The sequence below is a fragment of the Neovison vison genome, chromosome 6 (assembly GCF_020171115.1).
Source record: "Neovison vison isolate M4711 chromosome 6, ASM_NN_V1, whole genome shotgun sequence".
Taxonomy (NCBI): Eukaryota; Metazoa; Chordata; class Mammalia; order Carnivora; family Mustelidae; genus Neogale; species Neogale vison.
Genome location: NC_058096.1, coordinates 136,419,890 through 136,438,350, shown reverse-complemented (window position 1 = coordinate 136,438,350; position 18,461 = coordinate 136,419,890). Strand labels below are relative to the sequence as shown.

Sequence of the window (18,461 nt, the reverse complement as noted above, 5' to 3'; positions counted from 1 at the left end):
ACACAAGATAGTAGATTAGAAAGTGCTAGCTGGCTTGGTGGGAGATGGAAATTAGCTGAGACGTTTGTACAGTGATGGTTACTGAGTCTGAGGCTGTAACTGGAGACCAAGGAAATGGTAATGAAGAGGAACAAGCTAACTGGAGAGATTTTTAAGAAATAGGCCTCATTGAATGTTGGGATTCATAAAAATCAAAGACGGCAGTGAGGTTTCTGGCATGGACCACTAGGTAGATGAGGTATACTGATATTTACAATCATTTCCTTCCTTCTTTTTTCTCATTCTACTTATCTTTTATAACCACTTTATAGACTTGGTTATCCACAATGGTAAAAGCACTGCAGCTGGAAGTGAGCTCTTTTAGGAATCCCTGGATTGCTACAGTTCCAGGGCTGTAGGAAGCATGAATGCTGGAAAGGGGGCAGGCAAAGGATACATACCGCCCAGGCCTGGACCAGGGAGGTGTCAGTGGGAGCAGAGGGACTGACATGGATGTGAGTTCACAGTGTGATGAAAACATGTGAGAGGTCCTGGGGCCTAGAATGTCAGGATACAAGAAATAGGAGATCCAAAGACCACCACTGTCTTCAGCTTTCATGACTGACTAAGAAAATGCCCGTACTGTGGACATAAAGAAGTAAGTCATGTTGAGGACAAGGTGAACATATGATGAGTTTGGTTCTGATTCACTAACTTGAAGCAGTGAGGGAATACAAAGTGGGCAAGTTTAGCAGATGAAAAGGCAGCAGATTGGAGCTCTGGAGAAAGACAAAGTCACAGGATGTTCACCATGGCCTCATCCTTCTTGAAGTGGGACCAGAAGCTCTGGGAGGACAATTTTGAGGGTAAAAGAACAAAGAAAGAGTATTGAGGACTGAATATTGGGGCATATCAAGAGTCAAGGAGAAAAGAAGGAGATGTAAGCATGGATGAAACTAAGAAATCAGTCAGTGTTTATCATATAATAACATAGCACCTGAAGGAGGGGTGTCTTCAAGGAAGGGACATAAAACAAATTCATGTACACCCTGCTGGGCTAGGATAGACACATTTCATAAGACAAAGAGAAGGCTTCTAGCTTAAAGTTGACATGGGTCTCAATTTTCTTAGCCTCATTTGCATGAAAAATTCATGTCTGCCTGTTTTTGCTTCACTCTGTTATCTGAAATGCCTAAAAATGCACAGTAACACCCAACTCCAAATGCACAGTCACAAATTAGCTAAAGACAAATGAACAAAAAAGCTTCAACAAGGTGATTACTCATTAGGCTAAATGGTGAGAAAAAAAAAAAGGATATTAATCTGTTAAACTGAAAACTAAACAGACTCCTCCCCAACAAAACACACAAAATTTATCGGAATTCCCAGAGTAAATAATTTCCTTGCCCAACTCTGATCACATTCGGGGGAAAAAATGGTGTATCATTTGTCTTATATTCTTTACTGTTTTCCAGAAAATCTATTTGATTAAGTGGATTTGGAAATTATGCACATAACTTCTCAGCAAAACTTCTGCTGGTAAGTATTCAAACAAAAGGAATAGAGATACAAATATGTGTACAAGGTATCCAAAAGAACACAGAATCATTAGTCTGTTGAACTGGGTTTGAGAGCTGACTTGTCTGCAAACAGGTTGCCTCTCCCTGGGTAATCACTTATCTTAATGAGAACCCAGTTTGCTCAGATATTCTATAAAGGGATTAAAACCAATAAAGTTATGAAAAAGTTCAATTTATGTATTTGTCTCAATTTGTGCCTATATCTTATCTCCCCATGTATCTGTCTCAGGGACTGGAAGTGGTCATCTGGAAGAATGTATTAAGATGGATTCTGAGGGCACATCTGGACACTCTAGGAAAGTGTGCCATGTTTGATTAGTGATGTCTGCTGGGCACCTAGATGTGTGAGGGAGCATGAGCTTGCATTTGGCATTGCTTCTTAAGTAATCTCTAAGTCCCCTTTCAGCTTTAAAGTTGTATAGTCTATGAGTATATGTTCAATTTCTTAAGTTGCTTTGGATAGTAAATTCCAAAAGGGAGAAATCACAAATGACAGAAATCCAAAATATAGAATTACATCTCTGTAATTATGTCAATGAAGGCAACTGCATTTATGGTCCCAGAAATCATCACAACCTCTACGTTGCATGTATCCTCTCAGAATCTTACTTTTTTCATCTGGAGAAAGTAACACATAGACCTGCCCATTAGCCTGAGCCAGGTCTTCACAAGAAACTTGACTGGACCGTGAAGTACAGCACAATATGTAGCCTGACTGAGACACCAATTTTAACTGGGTGCACTCAAGGTTTGTGTACATTAATAAGATACTCTGTGAGGGGGTGGGGGATATTTAGATATAGTAATTTTGAGCTGTCAATATGATAGTTGTCTTAGTCCAGTTTCCAGAAGCAGAGTTTGAGATGGGGATTCTCTTGAATGTAAATACCTTAGAAGAGAAGTAAGAAAGACTAGACAAGACAGGGGAACAGGCTGAGCAAGGTCTCAGTGACCTGTTTCAGCCTGATCCCATGGGAGTTTTGGAGCAGGAATTGCTCCAAAGTCATACAACCTTGCAGCATGGCCCCATGTCAGCTGGGTACTGGCAGAGATCTTCCTTTGGGGTGCAGTAGAGGTAAAAAGGAGGAAAGGGGGCTGCTAACAACTCTTAATTGTTGCAGCAGCTGGGGGATGGGTAGGGCCTGGTGGTGATGGGGACCTGGGTGGGCACCACCAGCAGCTATGAACATATTGGAGCAGAGATGTGTAACTAGCAAGACACACAGGTCTGAGACTCAGAGGAGAAATCTGGGCAGAAAATTAGAATATAGAAGTTGCCAGCATAGAGATGAGAGTGGCTGAGATTATCTAGGAGTAAAGACAGAGGCAAGATAAGAAGGAGTCCAAGACCAGGCCACATACCTACCTCTAAGGATGGCAGACAAGGTAGGAAGAAAAAGGGCTGGGGGTTGGGGGTGGGGGGGAGGAAAAATTCTTCAGGGACAGCATGGTCAGCTTCATCCAATGCCAACAAGAAGTCAGGCAATAGAAGAACCAAAGTACGCTGGGTTTGAGAGGTTCAAGTCAAAAGATTGGCAGAAGATATGAACAGACACTTCTCCAATGAAGACATACGAATGGCTAATAGACACCTGAAAAAATGTTTAGCCATCAGGGAAAAAATCATTAGCCATCAGGGAAATTCAAATCAAAACCACATTGAGATACCACCTTATACAAGTTAGAATGGCCAAAATTAAAAAGACAGTAAACAACATGTGTTGGAGAGGATGTGGAGAAAGGGGAATGTTCTTACACTGTTGGTAGGAATGCAAGTTGGTGCAGCCACTTTGGAAAACAGTGTGGAGGTTCCTCAAAAAATTAAAAATAGAGCTAGTTTATAACCCAGCAATTTGCACTACTGGGTATCTACCCCAAAGATACAGATGTAGTGAAAAGAAGGGCCATATGCACCCCAATGTTCATAGCAGCAATGTTCACAATAGCCAAACTGTGGAAAGAGCTTAGATGCCCTTCAACAGATGAATGGATAAAGAAGATATGGTCCATATACACAAGGGAATATTTCTCAACCATCAGAAAAGATGAATACCCAAATTTTGTATCAACATGGATGGGACTGGAGGAGATTATGCTGAGTGAAATAAGTTAAGCAGAGAAAGTCAATTATCATATGGTTTCACTTACTTGTGGAGCATAAGGAATAGAATGGAGGACATTAGGATAAGGAAGGGAAAAATGAAGCGGGGTGGGGGGAATCAGAGGGGGAGATGAACCATGGGAGACTGTGGACTCTGAGAAACAAACTGGGGGTTTTAGAGAGAAGGGGGTCGGGGAATGGGTGAGCCTGGTGATGGGTATTAAGGAGGTCACAGATTGCATGGAGCACTGGGTGTTATACGCAAATACTGAATCATGGAACACTGCATCAAAAATTAATGACATACTGCATGGTGACATAACAACATAACATAACATAACATAACATAACATAACATAACATAACATAATGAAAATAAATAAATAAGAAGAACCAAAGAATGTCCCACTAGAGTTATTCATATCAGTGACCTTTGGAGGCATGCTTTCAGGGAAGTGGTGAAAGGGGGAGCAGACAACAGTCAAGAGTGGTTTGTGAGGTAACTTCCTTTAACGGAATTTAAAAAGAGGTATGTTATGATGGTAGGTAGTAAGTGTTCGGTCTTAAATGTTTCCCTTATTATCATCACAAAAATTAATGTATTTTATTTTTTTTTGCATTTTTTTTTACTTTTTATTTTTTATTATTATTATTTTTTATTATGTTATGTTAGTCACCTTTAAAGACACAAAGTACAAGACCAGATCAGTTGCCAAGAGCATGCACAGAAACCCCTGTGGGATATGCGTGGAGGGCCCAAGTCTGGGCGAGGAACGGCAGATGGCTGTTTGGCTCCAGAGCTCACCTGGCCACGTTACTAAACCAACTGTGTGGTGCCCACCTTCTGGCACTAGCTCCCTTGGAAGAGGGAGTTCCCTGCGGAACTCTAGACCTGCCCTCCTCTGCCAGTGCCCTGCCATGTGACTGCTGGCCCCAGAATCCATGTCCACTTGGCAGGTGCTCTTGGGATGCTACTGCCAGGAGCCTGAAATATCACTCAGGGTCATATCTTGGCCCTGCTGGTGACTGGCCCTTGCTCCCTGGGGCTCTCAGGTAGCCTATGGAAAGCATGAACCAATTTGTAACTAAACTCTGACTTGCCTACAGCCTGATTTTCTTAGAACAGCCTGCACAGTTCCATGAGGAATCAGCAAGGACAACATGCAACTTTGGGAGGTAGGTGTTTTCTTAAGTTGTGCTTATAACAAAATGGCCCCATGAAAAGTTAAAGCCATTTCTGTTTTTCTCAGAGATCTTTCTACTCAAAATTAAATCTCTACTGGAGAGAAGAACAGAACAAATTCTGCTACTATAGTGTAAAGCCCTGACAGTTCTGCTTTTGTTTTTGTTTTTTTGTAAAGGAATGCCTGCCTTAAACTTTGATTGCCAGGGGATCCATTTCAAAGAGGCATTCTTCTTCTTCTTTTTTTGTCCCTGCCGGGCTTTATATTAATATGTAAACTATTATTTCTTTCAGGGGCACAGGTCTGTGAATCATCAAACTTACACAATTCACAGCACTCACCACAGCACATGCCCTCCCCAATGTCCATCACCCAGACACCCCATCCCTTCCACCCCTCTCCCCTCCAGCAACCCTCAGTTTGTTTCCTAAAGGCAGTCTTAAATAAATATGTTGCCAGGCCACCTCCCCCAACTGAGTCTACTCTTTGTCTCAGAGAACTTAGTTGATTTTGATAATTGACCATTTGGGCCACTTGTTTTTTGTTTTGTTTTGTTTTGTTTTCTCTTCCTGTGCTTTAAATCCCCACTCTTATATTTTAAATTTACCAATAAGGAGTGAGCCTATGCCCCCACCCTTGACCCCAGTAAAGGCAGAAGCCTGACCCCTGTGTGTACACTGTCTTGCCCACTCACTCTCTCTCCCATTACCTTGCTGTGTGGTCCCAGGTGTGCTATGTAATTTCCAGGTCTTGTAAGTAATAAATCTTTATTTTTTCAAAGTTTTATGATGGTCATTGTTGAAGGGCATCTTGCAATCAGTTAAGAACCACAAGGGTTCATCCAGTGGTAACATTAGTTTAAAAAAGGCAGATGTCTGTGGGAAGCTGACTGGGGCCCAGATGAGTGCTCCCAGGCATTTTTAGCCACTAGCATGACTATGGATAGACTGAGATGGCACAAAACAGCTACTCTGTAAGGATTACCAAACTCTGGTGGGCCTAAGTCCTGGAGAGGTAGCCTGAGTGAGCCAGACCAAGGTAGGTAGGGAGCAGGGGACCACAGACTCTCTGACCCAACAACAGGATGGCTGTAACTCAAGCCTGGACAAAAGTTATAACGGAGAGCCAGTGTTGCAATTTTTCAATAAAAGCTCTCAACTGGATTTTTATGTAAGCTTTCTAATTTTAAAATACTGTATGGATCAAACAAAAGTGTGTATAGTCAGGTTAAGGTCTGCAAAGGTCAGCAACATTTAAACCCCATTGTAACATGTCTTGACTTGTAGGAGCTGCCAGGAAGACAGAAACGACCATAGGCCAGACGTTGGGAGGATGAGGCAGTGGGAGAAGCTAAAGGCTGAGTGTCCTCACTATACATGTAAGGGAACTAAGGCCCACGAGAAGGGCACCTGCCCAGGGAGCAGTGGTCTCTGGGTGTCCCCTGCAGAGCACAGGTTCTTCCCACTCTTCCCTGTTTCCCTCAGAACCCCACTAATGGTGGTAATTGTTCTATCTCCAAGATCCCAGGGAGTTTCTGCTGAATGCCTATATGCTTGTTGAAAAAAAAAAAAAATTATCTAAGGTAACGGTCAAAGAAACTTACAAGCCTTACTTTGGTAAATTATGTATACTATTTCACATTAACATTGTTGGTCTATTATGGGTTTTTTTTGTTTGTTTGTTTTTTAGCTTTCTTTGGCACATGGCTAAACCCTCATAAATAATAACAAAGAAGCATTCTAATGAAATATTTTGATCTTTGGAATTTTGGAAATGTTTACAAATCACTCATAATTTTGCTCACATGAGTAAAAAGGGCAAAAGATATATTTAATTAAATGAGAGTCTTAAACCATCACATGGCTTCTCAGAAAAACGAGCTCAAATAATTTTCTTTTTTTTTTTTTCCAAAGAATTTTCTTATAAAGATCTTCCCCAACACCAGCATCTACAGAATGTCCCAAGAGATCCATGTTTTCTTCTTTTTATAAAAATAAAGTTAGGTTGTGAATTAATTTGATGCCTATGGACATCTATAGATTTTAGTGCTTCTGGCAGTGGGGCCAAATACAACAGGAGCTGAATTTGGAATATGAACCAGACAAGGCTGAGGAAAGAGGTAAGAATTTAAGCATCTTTTGTTTTTTAATTAATATGCAGCTCACCAGCTCTCAAGTTTGCCCACCTGCCTAAAGTGACCATGTGTAACCTTCACAGGTACACAGAACTGTCAAAGATGCTGATTCCATCTCGTTGCCCATGTGGTAGAGGCAGATAGCTATCACCTTCCTCTTTTTCAGATCAGGAAACTGAGGCATGGAGAGGTTAAGAAACTTGCTCAGTCCCACAAAGTTCATGAATGGTGGAACCCAGGCTTGAGTTCAGGCATCCCACCCAGAGCCCCAGGTTCCCTTTCCCACAGTAGGCGACCACCCATGGTTGGTCATGGAGAACACTGGAAAGGTTTTTTCTCTCCAGTAGGAGGCTGCTGGGTGAGGACTCATGTTCTAATCTTGGAAGAAGATTTCAGACAAGTCGGAACCCTCCAGTCTATAATCTGTAAGGCACACATGCAGCTCAGGTTCCTAGGCTCTGGTGGTTGTGTTTTATAAACTACATCATGGTCTCTCTCCTTCCACAAGAATTAAATATGCACTTTGCACATTTGTTTCTCCTCTCGTACCACAGAAGGAGGACACTTTAGGGTTCTTCCTTTTCCAGGATGGATACACAGAGTAATGAAAGGAAGTTCAAAAATGTGATTTTTTTCCCTGTTAACCCCACACCCCGCCTGCTCCACCCATACATACCTCCTCCACCAAGGACATGCAACAAAGGACATGAAGAGGGGAACATGGGGTCACCAGAAAGAAGCTGTATGGGCAGAAAACAGAGAAAGGGAGGATGAAGCAAAGAGCCACAGTGTTGGCAGAAAAGCAAGAAGGAAGCGTCCTTGGCCTGGCTTCAGAAGTGCAGACAAGCTGGAACGTGAGAAGAAGCAGCAGGACTGGGAGGGAAGGAGACCGTGATGCAGGCAACTTCAGTGAGACACAATCCTAAGATCCTCCACACAGATATACCATCATGTCTTGCAGTATTCCAGGGGTTCGTGGCTGAGGGGCTGTATTTCATCTTTAACACACTTAACTATTTATGAAATCATAAGACAAAACAGTATAGCATTCAAAGACCTTCTACAGTTGGAGTGGGGATTGTTTATCTTTTACGTTCCCCGGGATTTCTGTTTTCTTGCTTTTAATACATAATACATACTATGTATTTTTTCTGATTTTTTTTTTTTTTACTTGAAATCTAGCTGACACACAATGGAACAGGAACTTCTGGTATACAACACAGTGATCCAGCAACTCTGTATCACACTGTGCTCACAAGTGTGCTACTGTCTGTCATCATACAGTGCGATTATAGTACCACCGACTAGGTTGTCCCCATGCTGTACCTTTCACCATGACATGGTCATTCCATAACTGGAAGCCTGTACCTGCCACGGCCCTTCACCCATTTTGCCCATCCCTCCACTACCCCTGCCCTCTGGCAACTACCAGTTGCTTTGTATTTATGGGCCTGTTTCTTCTTAAGGACTACATATATATTTTTTAAAGATTTTATTTATTTATTTGACAGAGAGAGAGAGAGATCACAAGTAGGCAGAGAGGCAGGCAGAAGGAGGCTCCCTGCTGAGCAGAGAGCCCGATGCGGGACTCAATCCCAGGACTCTGAGATCATGACCTGAGCCAAAGGCAGAGGCTTTAACCCACTGAGCATCCCATGTGCCCCTGGACTATATTTTAATGTTTTGAGTCCACCAGTGACTTAATCTGAACTGTCAAGTGTCATTTGCCACTCTGGGATGGGTGGTTCACATAGAAACCGTTCCTACTGTGTATACCACCCAGCGGGGCATAACTGTGCTGCAGGATAAGCTGTAAACAATGTCACCATTTACAACCACTCAGTTATGTGTATCCAAACCTCTCTGACGTTATGAAATATACTGTGATATTATGTATGAAAACACACGCAAAATAAACTGGATAGTAATACTGTTGTATGAGCACCCCTATAAGTACTGATTTCAAAGAGTTTTGCTCATTAACATGGCTTTATTTCATTGCTTAACTGATAGGACTTAGAAGCAAGCATTATACATCTGAGTCTTTAAAGTAAACTAATGGAAAGAAAGTACCGCTTTTATATCTTTACACACTAGGAATCGGCCTGGGGTTTTATTTTTAAGATGGTACCTTTACTTAAGTCACTGAATGTGGATACCTTGAGGCTGTAGCTTTTGAGCTTTTTCATTCTGTGTGTTTTTACTTGTTTTTGCCTAAAAGAGCTTCTACAGTTGGAATGGGGATTGTTTATCTTTCACGTGCCCGAGGATTTCTATTTTCTTGCTTTTAATTCTGTCCATAAAGGTTGGTTCATTAAATGTAAAAAAGAAAAAATTCAGGACAAATTGCTCTGTCTTCAGCTGCTGTATGCCTTGCCTCCTCTGGGTGCAATCATAACACAGGGTGTCTGGGTCCACACAGGGGGCTTGAGCAAACACAGTGGGACATAATGCTGTCCCTGCAAGAAGAGGGATACACTGAAAGCTCTGCTATGATATGTTACACTGAAAGCTCTGCTATGATGGTGTTAAGTTCAGGTTAGACATGTGTTAATTTTCTTCCATACTCAAGCAGCTAAAGATACCAAACCCAGAAGGAAACCCAAACCATGACGATGGCGAGCCTGGTCATTGAAGAGAAGGAGGCACAGGGGGCAGGAAAAGGAAGATATCCACTCTTCCCTTCTTCCTCAATAACAGAACCTAACTGCCAGTTCTTCCCAGAATAGAGACCATGCTTACCCACACCTCCAACTAGATGTGGCTATGTGACTGCATTCTTGCCCATGAAATAAAAGTGGAAGAGATCTGTGTGATACAGGGTGCTTAGAAGGAGCTCTCTCAGCCAGGAGGGACACCATTTTTGTCTTTCTGCTTTATCTCCCCCATTTCACTTGGTGCCCATAATGGCGTGAGCTCTGGCTGCCATCTTGATGGACGATTTGAGCTTGGGATGTGGTGTAGATAGAAACATAGGAGCCTGGGTCCTCAGTGACATGGGCATGCCACCATGCTAGTCCTGAACCTGCCACTGAATTTCTTTTATGTGAACGAGAAATCAACTTCTCTCCCATTTAATCACTGTTTATCCTGTTTTTTTCCACTGTTAGTTTGGGTTTCTTTCTTACATTCAGATCAACCTCACTCTGAGAGAGGAAGGCAGGGCTAAGTTCGAGGAGAGCAAGAACAAGGTAAGGATGGAAAGGGAAGGCTGGATGATGAAGCAGAGAGTGACAGGATTCAGAGCAAGATGGAATAGAAAAGAAGAGGGGAGGGCCCAAACAGCCCAAAACAAAGACCCAGCATCCTAAAAGGCTGCTGAAGTTCCCTTTTAGGCGGTGGCAGGGGCAGGGGAGGAACGTCAACTTAAAGCTACCACACTGGACTGGGGAGCCAATGCAAAGCATAGTATTGTATGCAGAGACAAGCTAAATCCACTACAGAATGAGGTTGGGTGTGAAGATGGCCTAAAAATGACCCTGGGGTAGGGCAGCTTTCTTTGCAGTGGCTTCTAACATCTCTTGGCTCACTGGCTTACTGGGGGCTGCTCTGTTTTTCTCTTAGAACCAAAGGGAAGCACGAAGGTCTATCTCTCAGGAGCCCTCATTTCACAGGCCTGTGGGATTTGCAATGGGCATTGTTACTTATCACCTCTATGGGTCCCTCTTAATATAATTTTGGGGTGACCTGTGTTCTTTTGCCTTTTCTCCTCTTCTCAGGCACTGCATGTCAAAGGAAGCACTCCTATTTCCTTGGTGGCCATTCTCAGAAGCCAGCCTTCCATGTGTTTCTGGTGGCCTGAATTCCTCAAGTCTTGGCACTGCTTTTTTCCCATAGCTTTGCTTTTCAGCAGAGTTTCCAGAAATCTGGCTCCACACTTCAGAATGGCCAGCACTGTCCCCATTCCCTCTGCTTTTCCCTGCCTCCCTCTTGGCTTGTCCTTGAATGGCTAGCCATCTTTGTAGGACTCTGATTTGTTGTTTTCCTTCCCAGTTTCCAGGACAGCATTCCTTTCCCTAGGCTCATCCTTTCTTGCAAGAGAAAGGGAAGTATCTTCATCAAGAAAGTGCTGCATGAAGAGCACAGGATTTGGCATCAGAAAGACCTGGGTAAGAATCCCGACTTGGCAAGGTATCTCAGCTCTCTGACTCAGTTTCCTTATTATAATACGAGGTCAATAATGCTCACCTCATACAGCTGTAGGAAGGACAAAAATGAAGTGTGCAGTCACAGCACCTGTCCCATCACAGGCCTGTAATAAAATCATGGTTTTTATCATTACAATGATATTAGTAGGTCATATCAGTATGACCACTTGAGGAAACACTGAGAAATGCAGTCTTTTTCTAGGTTATGGCACTTCCATTTGAGAGATTTTTGGCCCCAGGAGACCACCATTCATCCAGACGATCTGTGACCCCTAGAAGCCCATCTCAGATTGCTCCTTAGGAAGTCCCAAGCCACCACACTGGAAGCGCGAAGCCTTCTATCCCTCCACCTGCCCATGGTGACCCTGCCCAGGATAGGGCTCATCAGCAGGTTCTAACCAGTTCCACTGCTGGGCCATGCAACTCTGGCCTCTCTGTCTCTCTGTCTCAGCTGGAAGATTCATTCACTCCAGCGGAGAAGCTGCATGTTGCAACTTCTTCCCTTCCCCCCCACCTCTGTTTGCCTTGGCTTTCTGACAGTGAGTCCTGCCACCCCAACTCCAGTATTGGGGCAAAAGCAGGCAGAAGAAGCTTTAAGCAAGGATAGAAAAAATACTCAGGGGACAGACTGACTCAACAAGTCTCCACCAAAATCAACACCTCATGTCTGCACCCTTGAGGTTGCCTGGTCTTGTTCGGGCAAGAGGAAATGGAAAGACAAGAAGCAAAGTGACTGCAGAGAACCTGAAATTCTGTGTACTTCTCATTCCTTTAGCAACACTGCTTGCGGGGGGTCTTGGGGGGAGGTGGTCAGGGGAGGTTGATTGGAATAAGTGTGTATTCCGCCTTCCGAAGTGGCAGGCCTCCTGACAGAGAGTGTCCACTTGGAGAGCTGTGATATCTGGTGTCCTGCAGGGTGCTGCAGTAATTACCAAAACTGCTGAAGAGCTCTCTCCCTTAGCTGTCTTCCAGCCCATGTTTTCTGGGTCTGAGTTGGCCTCTTGATTTTGGGTTCAACAGTGACAGTGTGGAACCCTCCCTCTTATACTGTGCTCTCTTATTTCCCTGGAGAGAAAACCAGGGCCAAATAGGGACTTACAGCCTAGCTATACCCAAGAACATGGTCTGAAATTGAATACAGAAAAGACCATTTGATAAAGAAGGACAACCTTAATTTAATGATCTTTACTGGGCTTTGATTGTATATTTTTATTTTAACAATATGTTAAGATGTATGTCCTGAAGCCCACATCTAAATTTATCCACTGCTTTAAATTTTTAGTGAATAAATAAGTTCACAGCTTGTTGAAATTTCTGTCTTTTGCTTTTATAAATGAATCCTACATAGTTCATGTGCTTCTTTATTCAATAAACATATATGGAGATGGCACCTTGTGCTGTATAATGTTCTAAATGAAGGGAGATTCAGAGACAAAAAAAGAGCAGAGTCACGCACGGACGCAAGTTAACAGAAAGCATGGAAAGTCTACTCGAGGGCCCTTCTGAGGGTTTAACTGGGCGGGGAGAGCTAGGGAATTCTGAAAGAGCACCAGTATGATGATTAATCTTAGAGGTCAACTTGGCAAGGCCATGAGACCCAGACATTTGGTCAAACATGTCTAGATGTTGCTCCCACAGTATTTTCAAGGTGAGATTAACATTTTTAACATTTTAAAAAAATTTATTTATTTGTCAGAAAGAGAGAGCACAAGCAGAGGCAGCAGCAGAGGGAGAGGGAGAAGCAGGCTCCCCACTGATCAAGGAGCCCAATGTGGGACTCAGTCCCAGGACCTGGGGCTCATAGCATAAACCAAAGGCAGACGCTTATCCTACTGAGCCACCAGGTGAGATTAACATTTAATTGAGTACACTTTTTTTTTTTAAATTTTTTTTTAAGATTTTATTTATTTATTTGACAGGCAGAGATCACAAGTAGGCAGAGAGGCAGGCAGAGAGAGAGGTGGAAGCAGGCTCCCTGCTGAGCAGAGAGCCCGATGCGGGGCTCAATCCCAGGACCCTGGGATCATGACCTGAGCTGAAGGCAGAGGCTTTAACCCACTGAGCCACGCAGGCACCCCTAAATGAGTACATTTTTCATAAAGTAGATTGCCTTTCATAATGTGGATGGGCCTCATCCAATCAGTTGGATTTTTTTTAAGATTTTATTTACTTATTTGACAGAGAGAGATCACAAGCAGGCAGAGAGAGAGGAGGAAGCAGGCTCCCTGCTGAGCAGAGAGCCTGATGCAGGGCTCGATCCAGAATCCTGAGATCATGACCTGAGCCGAAGGCAGAGGCTTAACACACTGAGCCACCCAGGTGTCCCCGAATCAATCAGTTGGATTTTTAAGAAAAAGACCACTTCCCTCATAGGAGCAGGAATTCGGCCAACAGACTGCCTTTGGGCTAGAACTACAACTGTTCTCTGGATCTCTGGACTGCCTACCTACCCTACAAAGTTTTCATTTATCAATTGCATGAGACTATTCTGTAAAATCTTTTCCTTTCTCTCTCATTGTCTCTCTCTCTACATACATACACACACTCACCTACTGATTCCATTTCTCTGGAGAACCCTGACTTCTTCAACCTGCCATGGGCCAGGAGTCATGTTAGGCACTCCAGGTATATTGCCAGCAAATGCAGGAGAAACTGAGGTTTGTGAAGGCTTGTTTCTCATGACTCATTTCAGAGTCAGTGAGGATTTGAATTCAGGCTGCGTGCACTGATTGGACACTGTGCACACTGGTTGGACAGGACCGTCCAGCGAAGGCAGGGAGCATTTGTATGCATTAGTGTTTCTATCTCCCTTCCTCCCACAACTTCCACATTGGTTCTGCTATTTCAAATACCACTCTGTGGGTATGTATTCTCTGCGGGTATGTATATATTTAAACAAATGCAAAATCAAAGAACAGCCTGCTCAGTAGCTCATAGGAGAACGATGACCAGCCAAGGCCTCAATGCTATTGTCTCAGCATGAACTGTCCCCCTGACACCTAATCAGGTCTATTCTGAAACTACTTTCCCCATGGCTAGATGCATTTGCCTGAAACAGAAGTCTGACAAAAATAGAGGTTTCCTCTGTCTTCCAGTGACTCTGAAGATTAAACTGATATGAAGTACTTCTCCAAAGCAAAGAGATTTCCCCAAGCATTTGCTGAGGCCATCACATCCAACATGCCCTCATTCAATCTGGCTGCTTAAGGGAAACAGAACCAATTTCCCCTTTAAGCTGGCAGCTATTTCTCCTGTCCTGAAGCGTGGCCAAAGTGGGTGCAGATGGCAGCCAGTGCATGTGGCAAATATACAATGTTCCCAAGTGACACTAATAGTCTTTATCATTCCGGGGTAGCACAGTGAACACTTAACCATGGAAACTTCTAAGAAGGTGGGTGCTCAGTCACAGATTCCTGAAGCAAGTGCATGGATGTCATTTCACACACATCTCAAGTTGAACATTTTAAATGTTGGCTCCATCCCTGCCAAGCTGCTGGTGCCCTGGAATTCTGGCCCCTGTGAATGGCTCCTCCATCCGTCCAGCTGCTAAACCCAGACATGGGATATTTTCTTGGTCTTTCCTCTCCTTACGGATCATGGACAGTCCAGGTTCTACACACCCTAGCTCCTACATGTAAAGTAACTGGCATCCATCTTCTGGTTTTTGCAATACCCCACAGTTCCATCTGGCATCTCCCCTGGGACCAGGGCATCAGCCTCTTTCTATTTATTTATTTATTTAGTTTTACTTTTTCAGTGTGCCAAGATTCACTGTTTATGCACCACACCCAGTGCTCCATGCAATCTGTGCCCTTCTTAATACCCCCCACCAGGCTCACCCATTCCTCTACTCCCTCCCCTCTAAAACCCTCAGTTTGTTTCTCAGAGTCCACAGTCTCTCATGGTTCATCTCCACCTCTGATTTCCCCCAATTCACTTTTCCTTTCCTTCTCCTAATGTCCTCTGTGTTATTCCTTATGCTCCACAAGTAAGTGAAACCATATGATAACTGACTCTCTCTGCTTGATTTATTTCACACTGCATAATCTCCTCCAGTCTCATCCTTGTTGATACAAAAGTTGGGTATTCATCTTTTCTGATGGCTGAGTAATATTCCATTGTCTATATGGATCACATCTTCTTTATCCATTGATCTGTTGAGAGGCATCTTGGAACAGCCTCTTTCTAAACTGGGGACATTTCTTCCTCTTCTCTAATTTCTTCTCTACACTGCATCAAGAAGGGCTTCTAAAAATGCACTACCCACCTGCTTAACATGACTTCACAGACTTCAGTTTTTCTGAAGATACAATAGAAGCCGCGTGGCCTGCCTGCCTCCAAATCTGCCCCTCCCCTTATCAGGCTCGATCCATACCATCTGTTCCACTTCTGGCTGTTCTTTGAAAATGCCGTGCTCTTAGCCTTCCTTGAGGCTTTCCCACATGTTCTCTCTTCTTGAAAGCGTCTCTCCCCCAAGTTCCTTCTGCTTGAGTCCATTCACCCTCCTCCATTTCTCCACGAAAGACCTCCACTTGTCCTTCAGGGGAAAGTTGGTCCCCTGGGGTCCTCATAGCACGTTGTTTCTCCTTTATAGACGTTTCACAATTTCTGATTGCATATGGGTGTGTATTTTTATTTTACCACTATAGACTCAGTCACAAAGGAGATCTGCAAAATATTACAGGAAACTATGGACAAGACACTCAAAAGATGTTCCTGACACCTATGCTGTATACCCAGCACACTAACAAGGTGGACCGTGAGCAGTGAGGAGCAACACCGCTAATGTTCCTGTTTCGCTTTGATGCTCATGAAATCCAATCACAGTTTCAAGTCACCTGCTCATGAAGTCTATTTCCATAGTGTAATGCTCTCATCTGCATCATTTTGAAAACCACATTAATGTTCTGGCTGTGCATCCACTTTTACCTCAGAGCCATTAACAAAGAGAGGGTGGGATGGCTAATAAAGCTAGAGAATGAACTTAACTATTTGTAGAAATAACAACTGATGGTAACATTAAAGCCCAAAGCATAGATCTGTGCTATTTCATGCATTTCACTAGTACTGACTTTGTCATACCACAGAGTCAGGTGCTGTGGGTCACCAAGGGGGACCAGTAAGATAGAAGCCCGGACACACAGCAGCAGATGGACACTGAACACACATACATGGGGATTAGGGAGAAGCAGGATGTGGACTAGCCAGGGAGGGCCCAAAGTGGGTTGGGCCAGAATAACTAGGCAGAGTAGAACACCAGCGTCATAGCCTAGCCCTCCTTCATGCTGTCCTAGCATCGCAGTGGAGGGTAGAAACCCTCCCTGGGCATCACAATTTCTTTCTGGCAAGGTTTCTGCTCTGTGGCTCTGTGTTCTAACAATGGACACACTCTAATATTTCTCTGGCTCCTTTGATTAGTGTAAGTCCCTCAGGTAAAGGTAAGAAATCAAGTACTGATGTACTACTTTAAGAATTGTTTGGAAAGAAAACAGGAGGGTGGTAGAGCAGGAAGTGTACAAAGTCAGACATGCCTAGACAAACGCCACTGGACATCAACAAACCGCTCAGCATCTCCTTCCGTTACTGTGTCCCCTCCAGCTGCTCACCTGGTCTTCGCTCTGCCTGTCACCTAGCCTGTGCTTACGTTCCTGAGGCAGAAGGGCAGACTTCTATTGTGCTTACTTGTAGGTTTTTAGAGTGACAAGGTAACAGAGGAGTGCAGTTTCAAAATCTATCTCCAAATTAAATTTTAAATGGGGCAGAGGGACTGCTCTACACTGCAAGTCAACCCGTCTCGTAGTCTCACACCCCAAGTTGTCTACTAGTCCTTTAGTCGGCACTGACCAAATGCCTTTTACATGACTGGCCTCATGCTAGACGAATAAGGCAGCACCAAGCACCTGTGCCCTTGGGGAGAGATGACACGCAGCCACAAAGGGCAAGACTTCCTAGAGAGCGTGATACTGAGCCCCAGCAATGTGCTCTGTGAGCTCTGGGGACCTGGCATCTCCACCCGCAGGGCTTCTGAAGCCAAAAACCTAGCGTTCTCCCCTGACTCCTGTCTTTCCCTTAGGCAATGTTCTATTGGATCTACCCTGAAATAGCTCTTGAACCTGCTCATTTCTCTCCACTGCCACCACCACTATCGTGCCTTCCTGCGTCACCTCGTCTCTAATCTATTCCAGTTCTGCTGCTGTCCAGTCATGGGATAGCCAGAATGAGCTTTCAGAAATGCTGCTATGGGAAGTCATTCCTAAGCTTGACCCCCTGCAGTGGGTGACCCTCTCAATCCCCTAACCTCAGGACCTGGCCCAGCATCAGACACACAAAAATGCTTTCTAGTGTTTGTTGAATGAATGACTGAAGGAATTCAGCTGTAGTTATTATGTGGTTATTCTCTGGCTTTGCAAACAAAAGACTCAGTGGTTCCTACCATCACTTAATGAGATAAAATTTCATAAGAATGTAAAATAAACCCCATACTGCATGGACAGCTGTACTTTCCAGTGGGAGAAACTCGAGTGCCTGATTAGAAAATCTTTCCATATGGGACTATGCTGTGTTGTCTCATTTCAAGGAATGGTCTCCAGGAGTTTTCATATTTTTCACCTTTTAAGAAATTGTGCCTGCTGGCCTCTGCCATTGAGCACATCACTTTCTCACTGTGAGTTTGCAGGCCACTTTCATAATTTTTGCCAAATGCATTAATCGACTTCATTACTATTTATTTAATACTCTTGTTTTAATCCTTCTCACCTAAAAAATCTTAACTATCCTCTTCCTTTTGACTAATTCTAAATATTTACATCCACGAAATACTGGGCAAGTTATGTTTGTTCATTTTTTTGTCTAATACACATTAAAACAAAAACATAACTATTAATATAAAAAATGTTTAGTCCTGCACACCCACGCTCATCTGGTCTACCAGCAGTGATCCACATGCCACACTTTGGGAAGCACTGCTGCAAGGAATTCATGAAAATTGCAACTGAAATGCAGAGACTTCTAGTGTTTTCCAGGTATTCAGAACCTGGGTAGGAGAAAGGAGGAGGCAACCTGCCATGTTACTAATATAAGAACATCATTAGGAAAAATGAACAAGCGTGTATAATTCCCATCTGTAAAACCTTGCAGGTACCTGTCATCATGGCTGTGGGCTGCTCAGGGCTGTCTGTGGGGACAATCAGCCACACGGGGAGGATTTTATGCCATTTTTTATCAGATTTCTTGGCTTATCATCTGACTTTCACCTCCCCAAATAAAGGCTCACAGAAATTAGGGAAGGGACAGAAAATAATGTGCAGACCACTAAACCTAACTAAGTCCCTCGAG

The 18,461-nt window shown here is 43.6% G+C and overlaps 1 protein-coding gene across 9 annotated transcripts in view; it reads right to left on the bottom strand.

The window, feature by feature from the left end:
- Positions 1–18,461, bottom strand: part of LOC122908965 (myosin VIIA and Rab interacting protein) — a 402,240-nt gene that overhangs the window by 245,777 nt on the left and 138,002 nt on the right. Inside the window, exon 1 of one of the 9 annotated variants that reach the window (XM_044252419.1) lies at positions 11,167–11,183. The exons of the other annotated variants lie outside the window; for them this stretch is intronic. Within the exon in view, the coding sequence (XP_044108354.1) occupies positions 11,167–11,171 (5 nt within the window). The 5' untranslated portion in view covers positions 11,172–11,183. Of the gene's footprint in view, positions 1–11,166; positions 11,184–18,461 lie in introns of those variants that run through there. 9 annotated transcript variants of the gene reach the window in all.